General features: G+C 42.9%; 3 protein-coding genes across 4 annotated transcripts; 1 reads left to right on the forward strand and 2 right to left on the reverse strand.

Moving 5' to 3' along the window:
• The first annotated feature begins 698 nt into the window (after window positions 1-698).
• On the forward strand, window positions 699-1,457 carry LOC121754785 (putative disease resistance RPP13-like protein 3). Its single transcript, XM_042150090.1, has one exon. It carries the CDS (start codon window positions 699-701, stop codon window positions 1,455-1,457), a length of 759 nt encoding a protein of 252 aa, XP_042006024.1.
• A 1,493-nt stretch (window positions 1,458-2,950) lies between these two features.
• Window positions 2,951-6,955, reverse strand: LOC121755007 (autophagy-related protein 16-like). 2 transcript variants are annotated; one of them, XM_042150293.1, is made up of 5 exons: window positions 6,822-6,955; window positions 5,816-5,942; window positions 4,660-4,841; window positions 4,351-4,546; window positions 2,951-4,194 (listed from the first exon to the last, which is right to left on the reverse strand). In XM_042150293.1, the coding sequence occupies exons 2-5, from the start codon at window positions 5,921-5,923 to the stop codon at window positions 3,172-3,174; spliced, it is 1,509 nt and encodes a 502-aa protein (XP_042006227.1). In that variant the 5' UTR covers window positions 5,924-5,942; window positions 6,822-6,955; the 3' UTR covers window positions 2,951-3,171. The 2 variants fall into 2 exon arrangements, with proteins under 2 accessions (XP_042006227.1, XP_042006226.1); XM_042150292.1 differs by lacking the exon at window positions 6,822-6,955 and adding an exon at window positions 6,083-6,269.
• LOC121755008 (alpha/beta hydrolase domain-containing protein 17B-like) lies at window positions 6,585-10,205 on the reverse strand. Its single transcript, XM_042150294.1, has 5 exons — window positions 9,780-10,205; window positions 8,188-8,224; window positions 7,859-8,095; window positions 7,714-7,761; window positions 6,585-7,354 (listed from the first exon to the last, which is right to left on the reverse strand). Exons 1-5 carry the CDS (start codon window positions 10,079-10,081, stop codon window positions 6,863-6,865), a joined length of 1,116 nt encoding a protein of 371 aa, XP_042006228.1. The 5' UTR covers window positions 10,082-10,205; the 3' UTR covers window positions 6,585-6,862.
• Between the last annotated feature and the right edge of the window lie 6,765 nt (window positions 10,206-16,970).

The following is a 16,970-nucleotide window of genomic DNA, read 5'->3' on the forward strand; positions in this document are numbered from 1 at the left end:
TATTCAATCTAAACCCGATCTGTTAAAAAATCTCGTTAAAAAACAAATCCGATTTGTTACCTGAACACGACCCGGACATGACTCGGACGGAAATGTACACAAATTCTTTTCACACATGAGGGTGAAGTGTAGAGTCCACGTTGTTTGACTACTTTTTCTTTCTGCTTTGGCGTTTCCACTCCGCCTGCTCTGTTTCTCTTTCACTTGATCACCACTCTCTCTCTCTCTCTCTCTCTCTCTCTCTCTCTCCTCTTCTTCAGATTCTTGACTGGTGCAGCTGAAGAAGACAATCTCTGGTTTTGGTTTAACTTCTCTTAATTAATCCATTTCCGGCAGCTGACATGGCTTACGCTGCCGTGAATTCTCTTCTCTACACAATCGTCCACCTCCTAAATTCTAATCGCATTTCATTCGCCTCTTCCACTTCACAAACCCTAGACTTCATTGGATCGTGTCAAATCGCTACAAGCAACACTCAGAAAATTCGACGAAATCAGAAACAACAGCAGAGGAGTCAAGGCTTCGGAAGCGCGAATCAGAGACGTAGCGCGCGGATTAGAAGATGCCATTGAATTCCACATTTCAGCTCAGATTCATTCGCAATCTCAAGGCCATGACCGCTTCCCGCCCACTCTCTCCCTCTCACCATCGAAGAGTTGAAAGAACAAATCAACTGCTTTGCTGAAACAGCTGACAAAATGGAAGAGGAATACGTTGAGGAATTACACAAGCCATCAACTGAAGAAGGAGAAGAAGATTCTGCTTCTGCCGCTGCTTTTGTTGCTTCCCTAGGGATTGATTCCAGTGGAAACGAGTGCGAAATGGTTGGATTATCTGATTTCTTTCTCAAAATCAGAAACCTGCTTATTGTAAATGCGAGTAAACGAACTACCGTATGCATCAGTGGCATGGCGGGTATTGGTAAGACTACGCTTGCTAAAAAGCTTTTTCACGATCCTATAATCAAAGAAAACTTTGAATGTCTGGCATTTGTTATTGTGGGAAGAAAGTATAAATTAGAGGAAATCTTGCGAGCTATTATAGCTCAAGTACATCTTGATGGCGATGAAATGATCATGGGAGAAAGTGTGGATTTTGAAGAGTATTTGAAGAGAATTTTGAGTGGTAGAAGATATCTTATCATGCTAGATGATACTTGGGACCTCAGTTTCTTCCTTGATCTTAAATGTGCACTGCCAAATGAGGATAATGGAAGTCGAATCTTGGTCATTAGCAGGAAAACTCGAACCATTGAACCCGGTGTAAGAAATGGCTATTCTTTCACAATGCCTTTTCTTGATGAAAAGGAGAGTTGGGATCTTCTAAAGACGAAGGTGTTTGGTGAGGAAGAGTTTCCATATCGGTTTATGAAAGCTGGGAAGAAGATTGCTAAGAATTGTGAAGGTCTTCCTCTTTTGATCCTCGTAGTAACTGCTAAACTCTTGTCCGGAGAGTAGAACAATCTAGAGTTCTGGAACGAGATAGCGGAGAAGAAGAATTCGGTTTTTGAGGATGTTTGTGATCAGTTATCAGATATATTGCTGCAAAGTTATGAGTTCATGCGTCAATATTTGAAACTGTGCTTTCTTTATATAGCAGCTTTTACTCAGAATCATGTAGTTCGGCGCTCTAGGATTGTCACACTGTGGGGAGCGGAGGGGATTCTAGAGCATTCTGGTGGTTACGCGATTGACAAATTTGCTTCCTATAATCTTGTTTTGGTTTGCCAAATATGCTTGGTCAGAGCCCGAGCTCATGCTTTCCGCCTCCATCCTGCCTATTGGTATATGTGTAGAAGAGAAGCTGAGAGCAACGAGTTCTTCTGTGTCTAGAGTAGTTATGCAGATTGTTCGATTGAATGTGTCGAAAAACAACGTCGTTTTTCCATCCACAACAATGTCTTGTTCGCCATCAAAGAGGTCCATGACTTGTTGGCATCAGTATCAACTGTGCGTTCTGTTCTATGTATGGGTCCGTATCATAAATATCAAGTGCCAATATGCTTAGACTGGAAGCTGCTTAGTGTGCTCGATGCTCTTACAATCCGTTTCTATGCGTTCCCGCATGCAGTAGTGAAGCTAATTCAGTTAACTTATTCCAGATTTGAGAAAACTGAGGCTTCTAATTGAGTTAGATTCTGACTATACTCAAAACTGGAGCTTGTTTGATCATATCTCGCGTCTCCAAAAACTAAAATCGATCCAGTGTGTCATCGTGACCCCCGAAGTGTTGTGTGAACCTATAGGCCTGCCTCCACCTCTCCCAGTTACCATAGGGAGTCTTAAGAAGTTGAGTCTGAGCGGCTGGATATCCGTGGGCAGAGATGAGCAAGATTGGTGGATTGCCGCTTCTTGCAGTGCTCAAATTACGGAACTATACCTTTCAAGGGGAGAAGTGGGAAGCGAAAGAAAGAGGATTTTCAAATCTTAAATATCTTTTCATTGAAGATACAGATCTTGTGGAATGGACAGCAGGTGATGGAAGCTTCCCAAGGCTTAGGTGCCTGACTATGAAACACTGCCACAATATAGAAGAGATCCCCCTATTTGATTCTGATATGGAAGCTCTACTATCGCCTTATATAGTTATTGAACTTATAGACTGCAACCCCTTAGTTGAGACTTGCACAAAGCAAAAGTATGGTCCCGAAAGGGTTAAGGCCAATTATTCATGGAAATGACGACAAGAACAAGCTAGGGTGATTTTCAACATGGCTCACAGTTGTGGAAAACCCTAAATGTTTGGGACACAAATTACTGTTTAAGTCTTCTAACTTCTTGGCTGTCATATATCTAGCTTTGTCAATAAGATAGCAGTCGAGGCAAAGTGGAGTGAATGATTCCCAGATTCAAATTTCATTTTGTCAATAAGTTTGTTTCATTTTTTTTTGTTGACAATGAGAAATCTAGTATATGGTGTGATTTTTTTTCTTCATACTGAACTTCAAACATTGATCAATGAAACATAAGCATTCACAAAATATCAACAAGTAATATGTACATCTCCCTGTAGCTGGCATGGACTAATCTTAAAACCAAACTTACTTCCTAAATGAACAAATAATAACCAGATTCTCAGCGGAAATTCTATAATTTTACTTTTTTGGTGTCATTTTTTGTTTCTTTTTTTTCTATACTGTGTGATCAAGAGAAACCTATAGCCGCTACCACATCAAGACCAAATGCAAATGTTTCCATTCTTATCACAAGTTGCTAAAGGCTTACCAAGCTCACTCCACGCGCAGCTCAACACAGGAGATGTATGCTCCTTCAGCGTGCTCACTATTTTGGCATTCCCAACAGACCAGATTTCCACGGACCCATCATCAGATCCAGCAGCGACATAACCGTCGTCAGGACTCAAACAAGACCTACTCCAGTTAGACGCCACTCTCCCATTCCCTCTCAAATTTGCACAGATTTCGAGAGTGCGCGTGTCGAATAGATTGTGCAAGTTGTCCCTTCCACTCGACAGCAACATATTCCCGTTTCTGGACAGTGATAACGATGTTACTGCAGAAGAGGAATGTGCTGCGATCTCACTGAGAACTTTCCCTGTCTGAATATCCCATAGTCGGAGATTCCCATTTACATGGCCGGAGCAAATGGTCTGCCCATCCATACTAAAGCAGAGGGCATTGCAGTTGCTGTAGCACAGAAGAGTGTTGACGCAGTAGCCTTTCTGAAGATCCCAAACTTTTATGGTTCGATCATAAGCCGCACTGACAACATTGCGGTTAGACACCTTGCTGACATCCACAGCACTGACCTTGTCCGTGTGACCAGTAAGAGTATGTCGTACACGGCCTGAGCTTACGTCCCAAACATACAAAGTATTTGAACTGCTGGCTGCAATAATCGATTTGTTGTCGTGGGTGATGCAGAGATCGAAAACTGTGCCCAGACAACCATAAAGTGTGCGAGTCGATGATCCAGTGTTTGTATCCCACAGTTTAACTGCTTTGTCTTGTCCTCCACTGACCAATCTAGAGGAGTTATGCTCGAACAATATGGAGGCGCAGCCACCATCATGAGCAGGGATCCTTTGCTTACATGTAGAGGGGACGGTTGACTCGACGTAATACTCCGCACCATCTTCACATCGGCGGACTACGCCATCAACTTGTTGGTGGGCGAGATTTTCCATGCTGCTTCCCTTGAGACGATTCACCATATCTTCATAAAGAGCGTTTGCCTAATAAGGAAGCATTCATTATCAACAATAACAGGTATAAACGCTCATACATGAAAAATAAATATATAATTTTACAAAATGAGTGACAATTAAAATAAAAGGTGAGAGCTCCATTAATTCATATACAAAAGAGAACTTCATTAATTATTAAGCTACCTCATTTAGACGCTCAGCATCCTTCATTTTTTCCAACATCCAACGGTCAATTAGCATCTTGTTTTCTGCTTCTGCATTGTCAGCTCTCAGAATGGTCGCCTCAAGTTGTCCTTTAACTTCTTGATGCTCACTTATCAACAAGTCCAGAGCCTTAGTCTTTTCCTCCAACAGTGAAGCTAAACGGGAGCATTCATCCCTGCAAATTAGTGCACTAGAGTTAAGTTCACTGATGAAAGGACTATCATGATCCATCTCTACACGGTAGAGGCTCTACTGATGTAGGAGAGGAGACAGATTCAAAGATGACACCTTGCTTGACTAAGCTCATTTTGCAACTCGGATATCATAGTTTCTTTCTCTTGCATTAATGCTTTTGAAGTTCTGGATTCAGCCACTTCCACCACAAGTTGTTCAGATAATCTAGACTGAGCTTTGTAACATTGTTGGAGCTCCAATTCAAGATTTTCAGCTTTCTCTTTCCACTCCGACCCCTTTTACAGATAGCATTGTTAATACGGTTAAGTCAAGAGACAAAAATTAAAGAAATGGTTACATAGGTGAAACCAACCAAAACAGCTCAAAGAGGGAAAAAAGAAATTAACGAAGTTGAGCAATAGTCGAATAATTAAAACATTCACCAAAAGGAAATAGGAAAAGTGATGGCCATACATTGTCTAACCAAATCTTAAACATTTCCTTCATTCAAAGAACTGAATGGTCTCTATCCCCGTAACCAGCTAAAATCATCATACTCCTTTATTCAAGAAATTATTTATATCAAGCATAAAAGGTACCATGCTAGCTAGCAAGTATCAGGTTATCCATATGTCATTTCCTCTCTTCCTCAGACGAACTTACAAGAAGCTACACATGTTGAACGATCCAATCAAGACTGGCATGCTTGATGCTTCAATGTTTCCTGATGTAGTTGATACTACAAGTCTGCAACTCCTTCAATCCGACCATTATAAGCAAGATTCTTTCCCTAATTAGTTAGTGGAACCAACGACTTGTTACAACACCACCCTAGCATCAGCTCCAACCAAATCTCGCCCTAGGCTATAACTAGCTTAGTTTTCTAGTGCTTAATCATGACAATGGATCTTAAGATGTCAATATGCACCACGAAAACTAATCAATTGTTGAAGTATGTCCATAGTTTTTGTACTTTTGCTTTGTATCTCAGTATCAGCTAGCAAATTCGCATACTACTACATAGCCACCAGTAGAATACTAAATTTGCAATCTCCTATTTTCGCACAAGGTGATAACTTTTTAAGCAAAAAGACTGCTTAAACACACTGTAAGCTCAAGATCAACCACATTCACATATTCAAAAACATTTCCACAACAGAACTAGCAATTACTAATTCAACAATATTTCCCAAGGGCTACAGTAACTTTGTCATACTAAAGTCAACTATAAAAACACTAAATTGAAACCAAAGAATCAAGTTCAAACAACCTGAGACACAATTGGGCGAGATAGCGCAATAAAAGCAGGTGAATGTGCCCCCTCTTCCACTAAATGCCGCTTTCTCAGAGCTTTTAGAGCATGCTTTATTGCATCCATTGCAGCATCTCCTTGTGCCCTGATTTTGAAAAAAAATTAGAGACGAATCGTCATCAACTAAAACGAAAAATAATGAAACACAAAAAACCTAGAAAGAAGCAAATAATCAGAAACATAAATGTGCTGAAGACTATTGCAGCAGATAATTCGAAGAATTACATTGAGTAACTGCGGATTTAGGGTTTCGTCTACGGGAACCAGAAATCAAATTTCAGGGGTTTCGATGACGAAGGATTCGGAAAACATAAAAAACAATTGGGATCGTTCGTGATTTATTTATAGCTGCAAAGTTTGATTACTGACTTCAAGGTTTAATTTTTTTCACATTTCATTCACCTTTTTTTATTATTTAGTTTAAACTTTACTCCTCAAATAGTAGAATATTGATATAAAAAAAATTGGATTTTCAGGTATTACCAATCAGGTCACCAAAAAAGAAAAAATCCATGATTCCCAAGGAAGATGACCCATTCTTAATGGGACGGCACAAGAGAGTGAGAAAAATTTTTAATGTTAAAACTTAAAAGTAGGAGAAATGAATAAAGTAAGATGGATAATAGGTTGTCTTAAACAAAGGATGAATAATCGGCCCACTACAATTAACAAAGGAGGGGGAGGGTGTCTAAAACAAATCCTAGATATGCTGGAGGAAGATAAAGAGTTTGAGAGAGTAAAAAAAGGGGCAAGTAAAAAAAGTTTAGTGTGAGAAGCAATTCCCTTACACAGCACTATTTGAAACATTTCCAAATGAGGAAAGATTTTTATGGAACTATACCCCCCACATATCATTTTTTTTCATAACAGAATAAAATTGGAAGAGTATCATCTCACAAATTTCACACACCCCATTTCACCATAATTTAAACAAATCTTCTTTTCCTATCACTCTTTTACTTGCCTTCAACCAAGCACAAATTTACAGCACCGCGCTCGACGTAGTCAAGTCGCCCGGATCCTGTCCAGCCAGTCCACACTCTTCCGACCTTTCTCCAGCTGTACGTCAATACTCCTCCTAGACTTCTCATGGTATTCAACGCTTCTTCTAGATCTTTCCATTTGGTCGAAAGTGACTTTCAACTTTGACAGCCTCTCATCGTTGTGGAACTTGTATTCGAACGGCTTTAGTTTCTCATGTCGGTCAGTGCTCTGCCTAGGTTTCTCCCTCCGGTCAGTGCTCTTCCTCGGAGCATCGATATAGTCGGTACTCTTCCGGGAATGTTCAGGCCGGTCAATACTCCTCCTCGACGAGTGCCTTTGGGAGAGAGGTTTTTCTACATAGGATACAAACTTCTTCAGGTGCTTAATATACTCGGGATATAGCTCCAGATCACAGTGGTTGCCCCCTTTGATCCACAACGGTTCGTACTTCTCTTGACATAGTTCATAGAGCTGTTTTCCGTGAGAGCAGTCGACAACATCGTCAGCAGTTCCCTGCATAACAAAGAAAAGCATGTCAACTACACTACATACCTCAGAAGAAGCTAGATTCATGTGCTCCTAACTACTACAAGTTTTTGACAGCATGCATCAAAGTTTTAGCAAGATCAGTAAAGGGTATGACTGACAACAAATACTTGAATGAATCTATGCAAATCTTAATCAGTTTTGGGCTTCTTGACAAAGTTCAGCAACACATGGTTGGTCCGGATCAAAATTCATGTATGGAAATTGTTTTCACACATTGGGAACACACCATTTTCCAGCTTATTTGACGCAGAATCTCATCTACTCCTTCTAATAACATGAGCAGAAACATGTATAAAGGAAATTGCACAACTGTGTTCACTTACATGTATGACTAGAACAGGGCACTTCACCAAGGTAATTTTGTCAATGTTCTGCAAAAATCAACATATGGTCTTGATTATATTCATGCGATTATATCAAAAGCATGACCGAATTAAGAAGATATGTGACCAAGAGGCTAGTACTAACCTTGTAGATGTCAAACCAATATGTGCGTTTCACTGGGTACATAACTCTTAAGCCTGATGAAATAGGACTATGCAAAATAACAGCTTTCAGGCGAGGCAAACGAGCAGCAAGATCTACAGTGGGGCCACTACCAACAGATTGGCCATATAGGATAACGTCTTCTTGCTTAACCCCATAGCTCTCTTCAAGACACTTGTATGCAGCTTCAATATCTGCATAAGTGTTATGCTCGCTCGGCTGCAACATAGACGTGACGCAAAGTTTAATAGGCGATACTCACCTACTAATACGAGATACAGAATCGTGTAAAAGAAGTAACTGGCTTATACCTTCCCAGTTGACTGCCCATAGCCTGAGTAATCATAGCTGCAGACATAATGCACAAAAGAAGCTAATGAGAAAAAGCTCCTCCACAAGTACGTGGCAAATCCATGATGGCCTCAAAATAAAAGGACAGCTTGTGTCTGATTATAATCTAAAGCAAAACCGTCAACAACCATCCATGAGGAATATCAAATATTCACTAATAATTTTTAGAGTATTTTTTTATCATGCAATCTCACCTTTTAGCATTAGTTTGGAAATTGGTGCATTCGTAAGGTCAATCCAGTTTTCAGATCAAACACATATTAGTATATCTATCTATGTACCTAACAAACATATTACTTCAATTTAATTATTAAATTTGCTACATCGAAATTGAAAAAATATCAATTAGTCAAATGAGTTGCTTCACTTGATTCACAGAACCAGATAACATCTAAGGATCCATGCATAGTATGGTAATTGTTAAGTGTTAACTACTATAGTCTAACAAATAACAATATGTTAGTTATCTGAAATCTTTTTAAGGAGATTACACCAACTTACTAGATTGTAATGAAAATGTGATTGACTTCTCAAAAGAAGGTTGTCAACAAAGTTTCTTCACTGCTCTACAAATGAACATCAGGCCAAACATGCAAAGCCCAAATAGATATTTTTAGCCAACAGACCAAAGTCGATAAGTCACTCTGCCCGGTCAACCAAATAAACTTGTCATCCTCCTAAGTATCACTTAAAGGTTACATCCATCAACATCCCACTTCATACCAAATTCTAGACATTCCAACTAGAATGGTTTTTATAAAGAAAATTAAAATGGAATATTCATCATAGTTGTTGGTAGTCAATGGCTGTTCAATTTTACAAAATTGATCCAATAAGATTTAGTCAAGCCAACCACCACCATTATCAAATCTCTCTCTTCCTCCCTCATCTAAATGGCCTATGGCAGCTAGTGAGATAAACATCTAAAACAGTAAATGACTTCAAGTCTTCAACAGCACCAACTGCATAATAAGTTATGAATCACTTCCCAAATTTTCAATAGGGAAAGAAAATCTCCAACCACTTTTTAAGAGTCGACATTTAGCACTCACTCACTCACTCACTCACAAGCTCACTCCGAAGTTCATCTCAATAGCTAAATAAATATTTTAAGACAACAAAATATTTTGTTTCCCAAACTGGCCTATTTTTCCACAGCAAACACAATTTCTAACTAACCTAAAAAGTCACAAAAATACATCAAAAAACCCATCTGATCCAACTAACCTAACAACTCACCCACTCAGAGCACTTGTAATCATCTGATTTAAAATAGCAAATTTAATTTATATGAATTCTAAAAGAAAAAATAGCAAAAAAGGTAAATAATTCTCATACGAACATCGAAATCAAAAGAGCAACATTTTCACATCAATAACCTCAAAGAATCAAAATTCACCAAAATCAACACCTAGAAGAGCAATCAAATGAAATTTATCTGCGAAAACACGATGGCACGCATCAATCCCCAACAAAACCCTAACAATTCACCACCAGAAAAAACGGAAATACTCAAAAGGCATGAAAGCAGAAATTGAATTGGAAAAATTACCCCAAAATATTGACTCTGAGATGAATGCTCAGCTCAATAAAAAGTTCGTACATCTGCCCGATATCAGCCGCGTTACCGTGCGAGTAGAGTAGAGTGGAGCTAGCCATGGGATACCGCACGTAGACCGCAACGATTTCCGTGCCGCGACGCGTCGGGAGCCTCGATACGTCGACGTTTTCGCGGTGCGGGAAGGGATGCAGCAGCTGCAGCCCCGTGGCCTGGTCGGTCACCAGCTTGTAACTCGGCGGCGTCGGTGGGAAAAACGCCAGCTTTGCTGCCATAGAAGACGTCACCCCTCCCATCCCCTTTTGCAAGTCTAAAATCTATTCCCTGTTGTCAGAACAGTCTGCAAGTGTATGACTGTGAGGAGAGGAGAGGAGAGGAGAGGAGAATGAGAGGGAGAATTGAATGAAAAATATAGAAACTGAACGGAACCGTAGAGAAAAGAGAGATAGAGAGAGAAAAGGAAAGATAAGACCATCCACGACGTTGTTCCTATAACGTTCCTATACCGTTCCTTAAACCACTATTTGAGGGCTCCACTGTGATGAGTCAGCGAAAATTTGATGTTAGTGAATGCAGGAAAAACGCAGATCACGACACAGAGAATTTACGTGGTTCGATTTACTGAGGTAAATCTACGTCCACGGGAAGAAAAGAGAGCAGAATTGTATTGCTTGATCTGTTTTCTACAGCTTACAATACAGACTTGCTATTTTGTATTTTATCTCTAGAGATCGAGAGAATGTCTAGAAGCTAACCCTATCTATTTGATCTAGGTTCTTATTTATACCAAGGACCAAGATCGTGGCATGCAGCTATTTACTAGGTAGTGGATGTCGTGGAGATCGTGGCGATCTTGCATGGGTCCACTATCCTGCATGAGTTAATGACTGCTTGACACCACTAAATAGATCATGGGTGTAGTGGAGGTCGTGGAGGTTCTGCATGAGTCCACTATCTCCCAGTTCGGTCGAATACTGAGACCGAACTGCTGAATTATTGCCGAGCAGCTGTTGCCGATCTGAGAGTAGAGCTTGATGCCGACCTGAGAGCAGAGTTTGATCGGTTGGCTTTTACCGAGCTGTAGGCTGGGGCCGAACTCTTTGGTTGTGCCGAACTGAACTCTGATACTCTTTAGTCATGCCGAACTGATACTCTTTCTTGGGCTTTAGGCTGATGGGCTTTACTGCTGTTGGGCTTGTTTAGTACCTTGTTTAGTACGTACTCCATCACTACCCCCCCCCCGGAAAGCGAAGTGAATCACTTCGGCATTCTGGATAATGGTACGGGGTAAGTTGATGTTTGTCCTTGGTCTGATGAAGTGAACTCTTCTTTGACCGGACTCGTCTTTGGTCTGATGAAATAAACATCTTTGACCGGACTCGTCTTTTGGTCTGATGAAATAAACATCTTTGACCGGACTAAGCTTGTGTCCTAATTTGGCGAGTTTTATCGCTCGGATCGGACTTTCCGTTGTCCTAATTTGGGGATCGGACTTTCCCTTGTCCTAATTCGGCGAGTTTTATCGCGTGGATCGGACTTTCCCTTGTCCTAATTCAGGCAAGTTTTATCGCGAGAATCGGACTTTCGTTGCAGTTCGTTTCAGACGAAGTGCTTGATTTTTAAGCCGAATTGTGGTCTTGTATCCTCTTTAGAAGCTTTGACTTCACAATCGTTGGCTTATTGCAGTTCGTTTCAGACGAACTGCTTGTTTAAGCTGAATTGTGGTCTTGTATCTTCTGTAGAAGCTTTGACTCGCAATCGTTGGCTTGTTGCAGCTCGTTTCAGACGAACTGCTTGTTTAAGCTGAATTGTGGTCTTGTATCTTCTGTAGAAGCTTTGACTCGCAATCGTTGGCTTGTATATGTTCTAAGAAGGGGATCAGCCTTCGAAGAACAAGATACCTCAGTAACATTTGTAAGAGACGACACACACAAAGACAGACAAAACACACAAACAAAACGCACAGAGACAAATAAAGACCAAGTAAACCAAATAAAACACATTGAGCAAACAGGACTCAAGACTGACTGACCGGACTGTCTCTTACAAATGGAACTTTTTGAGGTTGGAAATGTGCCATGTTCGGGGTACCGGTTCTCCTGACATGTGAGCTAATTTGTAAGATCCTTTGCCGAGGACTCCTGACACCCGATACGGACCTTCTCATGTGGGTTCGAGCTTGCCCAGCTTTTCTGCTCGGCTTACTTCGTTGTTTCTCAGGACGAGATCTCCCACTTGAAATTGCAGCTTCTTCACCCTTTGGTTGTAATACCGGGCTACTTGCTCCTTGTACTTGGCTGCTTTTATGCATGCCAATTCTCTTCTTTCTTCGGTAAGATCTAGCTCGGCTCTCAGTCCGTCGTCATTCATTTCTGAGGAGAAATTTAGAGTTCGGGGACTGGGTACACCGATCTCCACCGGAATTACGGCTTCAGTGCCGTACACCAGACTGTACGGAGTTTCACCGTTGGAGGTTGTGGGTGTAGTTCGGTAGGACCATAGGACTTGAGGGAGATTTTCTACCCATTGTCCTTTGGCTCGTTCTAACCGAGCTTTTAACCCTTTCACCAGGATACGATTTGTTACCTCCGTTTGTCCGTTTGCTTGTGGATGAGAGACCGAAGTGAACCGCTGTTGAATATTCAGCTCTTGGCACCAATTTTTGAACGTCTTGTCGGTGAACTGAGTCCCGTTATCCGAGATGAGGATGTGGGGTATGCCAAATCGGCACACTATGTTCTTCCAGACGAAATCCAATGCCTTCGAGCTCGTTATCGTAGCTAATGGTTCAGCTTCCACCCACTTCGTAAAGTAGTCCACGGCAACGATTAGGAATTTCATTTGCCGAGGAGCTTGAGGAAGTGGTCCCACTATGTCTATGCCCCATTGCATGAAAGGCCAAGGGCTTTGCATAGTGGATAGATCGGTCTGCGGCATCCTTGGGATATTTGCATGGATTTGGCACTTTGGGCATGTCTTGACGAGCTGCACTGCTTCTTGTACCAAGGTTGGCCAATAATATCCCCATCTTAGAACTTTTTTAGCTAAAGCTTTAGCTCCGATGTGGCTGCCGCACGATCCTTCATGAACTTCTCTGAGGATGTAGTCCGTCTCTTCTGGTCCTACGCACCGCAATAACGGCTGGAGGTAAGACTTTCTAAAGAGGACTCCTTCATGAAGTTCATACCGAAGTGCTCGGCACGTGATCTTCCGAGCTTCTCTCTTATCCTCGGGCAATTGTCCTTGATCCAGATACTGCAAGATCGGCGTCATCCAGTTCGGCGAGCTGGATACTGAATGTACCTCGGCTTCATCAATGCTTCGATGCATTAATTCTTCCGCCTTTGAGCTCGGATCTGAGGCCAACTTACTTAAGGTATCTGCTCGGCTATTTTCCGCTCTGGGAACGCGGATTATCCGAAAATAGGAGAAACTTCGGCTGATGCTTTGCGCTTTGTCCAAATACTTCTTCATTCTCTCGTCACGGGCTTCACTTGTACCCAACATGTGATTTACTATGACTTGTGAATCACAATGGACTTTGAGAGATTTGACGAGCAGACTTTGCGCTAATTGGAGTCCGGCCAGGAGGGCTTCGTACTCGGCTTCATTATTAGTAGTGGGGAATAGGAACCGAAGTGAGTAGGTTACCTCGTGTCCGTCGGGAGCGACGAGTAAAATACCAGCTCCACTTCCCATCTTGTTTGAAGCTCCATCTACGAATCCGCTCCAGCAGTCTGGCGGCTCTACTTCGGATTCCAAGGGCTGTGCTAGTTCGGCATTGGCAGAATTTTTCTGTTCGGCAATGACAGGGATTGCTTGATCGAACTTGGCCTCTGTAAGAAAATCTGCCAAGGCTTGTCCCTTGATGGCTTTCCGAGGTAGGTACTCAATTGAGTGTTCTCCCAGCTCTATGTCCCATTTGGCGATTCTGCCTGATGCTTCTGGCTTGGTCAAAACTTGCCGAAGAGGCAGATCGGTTAAGACGCATACCTTGTGAGCATAGAAGTATGGCCGCAGTCTCCTTGCTGCATTTACTAGCGCCAGAGCAATTTTTTCCAGAGGTTGATACCTTGTTTCTGGATCTCTTAATGCTCGGCTTGTAAAGTAGATGGGAAACTGCTTTAGGCCTTCTTCTCGTACAAGCACCGCGCTGATGGTTTGATCTGAAGCCGCTAAGTATAGGAAAATTACTTCGGCTTCGGTTGGAGCAGAGAGAATAGGAAGCTCGGCTAGATAACTTTTGAGCTCGTCAAAGGCCTTTTTCTGCTCGGCTCCCCACTCGAACTTAGGTGCCTTTTTCAACACCTTGAAGAACGGCAGTTGCTTTTCGGCTGCTTGGGAAAGGAATCGATTCAGTGCGGCTAGACATCCGGTTAGCCTTTGCACGTCATGTATGGACTTCGGCATTGCCATGTTCTGAACGACTTGAACTTTTGAGGGATTTGCCTTGAGTCCGTCCTTTGAAACCCAACAACCCAGAAACTTTCCCGAATCTACCAAAAAGGTACACTTTTGGGGATTAAGTTTGAGGTTGGCTTTTCGGAGCACGTCGAGAGTGGATTTGAGGTTGTCTTCGTACTCCGAAGTGCTTTTGCTTTTGACAACTATGTCGTCAACATACACTTCAACCTGTTTTCCGATTAGGTGCCGAAAAAGCTTGTCTACCATCCTTTGATAAGTGGCTCCGGCATTCTTTAAACCGAATGGCATCTTTTTATAAGCGAAAATGCCGAAATCGGTAATGAAAGCTGTTTTCGGAGCGTCACTCTCATCCATCAATACTTGGTGATATCCTTTGTATAAATCAAGAAAACAGAAAATTTCGAAGCCGATCAAAGCTTCTACTTTTTTATCTATATTCGGAAGGGGATAGCAATCTTTAGGACAGTGCTTGTTTAGATCGGTAAAATCTATGCACATCCGCCATCCTCCTTCTTTTTTCTTGATCATCACAGGATTGGCCACCCAGGAAGGATATTTCACCTCGAATAGTACATCCGCTTTTAGTAATTGGCGGACTTCGTCATGGATGACTTGGCTTCTTTCTGCCGCATAGAGTCTTTGCTTCTGTTTTATCGGCCGGACCGAAGGATCAATATTTAACCGATGAGTGATTACCTCGGGGGGCACTCCGGTCATGTCCAACGGAGACCATGCAAAGACGTCTTTATACTCCTTGAGGAGCTGGATGGTTTTTTCCCGGAGTAGAGGCGTTCCTGCGAAGCCGATCTTGACTGCTCTGGATGGATCATCTTCGTATAACTGAACGGTCATTGAGTTCGGCTCTGAAGTGACTTCGGTCATCTCGTTTGCCTCTGACTCCGGTTGCTGTGATTGCTATGCTTGATGGTGCCGAACTGATTGCTCGGCACTTTTAAGCGCAATCTGCAGACATTCTTTTGCTCTCTTTTGATCACCTCGGATGACCGCTATCCCACCTTTAGTGGGGATCTTGATGGTGAGGTGATAAGTAGAGCAAACGGCCCGAACTGTGTTGAGCCAGTCTCTCCCCAGGATGATGTTGTACGGGGACCGAGCTTTCACCACAAAGAACTCGATCATCGTATTGGAGCTTGTAGGCGCTTTTCCCACCGTGATCGGAAGGCTGATAATACCTTCAGGGCGGGTGTCCTCCTGGGCGAAACTTTTCAGAGGAAGTGGAGCCGGATTGAGCCGAGCTGGATCCACTTCCATTTTATCGAAACATTCTTTAAAAAGAATGCTGACTGACGCTCCTGTATCCACAAATACTCTGTGGATCAGTTTGTTTGCCACTCCGGCTTGAATGACAATAGCGTCTTGGTGAGGAGAGATGGCTGGGACGGGATCGGCATCTGAAAATGTAATCACTTCGTCTTTCTTCAGCCTTTTATGTGTTGGCTCCTCTTGATTGGAACCTCTGCGTTCTGCTTTTAGGGACGACTTAGTCTTCCCGGCAGGGAGAGCATCAATAGTCAGGATTACTCCATCGTATTGCGGCTCGTCGTCGTCTTCGGGATCCTCATGCCTTTTCGGATCCTGAGGATTGCAGTTCGCACCTCTCTGCCTTTTGTTCTTTTTCGGCTGCTTGCTTTGGTATTTTTTTAACGTTCCTGTTTTCACAAGAACATCAATACCTGCAGCCAAATCTCGGCACTCCTCGGTATCGTGTCCGTGGGCTTGATGGAAGGAGCAATATTGATCCTGAGGTCGCCGCGCGGCCGATTTCGTCATCCGCCTTGGTTTTTCGAACATATCGGAATGTAGTTCGAAAATTTCCGCTCTTGACTTGTTCAGCGGTACGAACTGAGCGGGCGGCTTCTCGGGATTGAGACGGGGTCCCAATCTGTCTTGCACCGGAGCCTTTTGAATTCTTTCAAATGGAGTCCGGCGAGGATGCCCCCGATCGCTATGATCGGGCTTCCTTCTGTCTTCTCGGGACGATGAGCTGTCTAACGACCGTTTGCGACGGTCTGCCTCATCGGCCCGGGAGTACTGGTCCGCAATGTCCCACATTTCCTGAGCTGTCTGCGGACCGCACTCAACGAGCTTCCTGTAGAGAGCTCCGGGCAGGATTCCATTTTGGAATGCCGAGATGATAAGCAGATCGTTGAGATCGTCTACTTGCAGGCATTCCTTGTGGAATCTTGTCATAAAGTCGCTGATTTTTTCATCGCGACCTTGACGAATGGAAAGCAGCTGAGCCGAAGTGATCCGGGCTTCCGCTTTCTGAAAGAACCTCCGGTGGAAAGCATCCATTAGATCTCGGTAGGATCTAATGCTGCCTTGAGGAAGGCTGTCGAACCACCTTCTGGCGTTCCCAATGAGCAGCTCGGGGAACAGCTTGCACATATGGACCTCATTGAGACCCTGGTTCGCCATATTATATTGATAGCGTCCCAAGAAGTCATGAGGATCCTCTAGCCCGTCATAAGTCATTGACGGTGTCCGGTAGTTCCGCGGCAAAGGAGTTCGGATGATGTCGTCTGAGAACGGAGTCTTTAATGCTCCGTACATGGCGAACCCGACATCTCTTCGGTACGGAGGAGATGAAGTTCTCCTGTGGTTCCGGTACCGAGGAGGAACAGGAACATGTCGGGGTTGAGGATTCTTTCTCCTGGAAGACACGTCACTACTGCGGTAGTGACTTTCATGTCTGGATGAGGAGGGAGAATCCGCCGTTGTCTTCTCCGGCTGTTGGCT

This window comes from Salvia splendens, chromosome 11 (assembly GCF_004379255.2).
Source record: "Salvia splendens isolate huo1 chromosome 11, SspV2, whole genome shotgun sequence".
Classification (NCBI taxonomy): Eukaryota; Viridiplantae; Streptophyta; class Magnoliopsida; order Lamiales; family Lamiaceae; genus Salvia; species Salvia splendens.

Excerpts from the sequence above, each read along its gene's own strand:
- LOC121755008 (XM_042150294.1), bottom strand. The coding sequence starts at position 10,081 with ATGGGAGGGGTGACGTCTTCTATGGCAGCAAAGCTGGCGTTTTTCCCA. Across the intron at positions 7,762-7,858 it reads ATTGGTTTGACATCTACAAG|AACATTGACAAAATTACCTT; the intron begins GTTAGTACTAGC and ends TGATTTTTGCAG. Across the intron at positions 7,355-7,713 it reads GCCCTGTTCTAGTCATACAT|GGAACTGCTGACGATGTTGT; the intron begins GTAAGTGAACAC and ends TTTGTTATGCAG.
- LOC121754785 (XM_042150090.1), top strand. The coding sequence starts at position 699 with ATGGAAGAGGAATACGTTGAGGAATTACACAAGCCATCAACTGAAGAA.
- LOC121755007 (XM_042150292.1), bottom strand. Across the intron at positions 4,842-5,815 it reads CTCGCCCAATTGTGTCTCAG|GGGTCGGAGTGGAAAGAGAA; the intron begins GTTGTTTGAACT and ends TATCTGTAAAAG. Across the intron at positions 4,195-4,350 it reads ATGCTGAGCGTCTAAATGAG|GCAAACGCTCTTTATGAAGA; the intron begins GTAGCTTAATAA and ends CTTCCTTATTAG.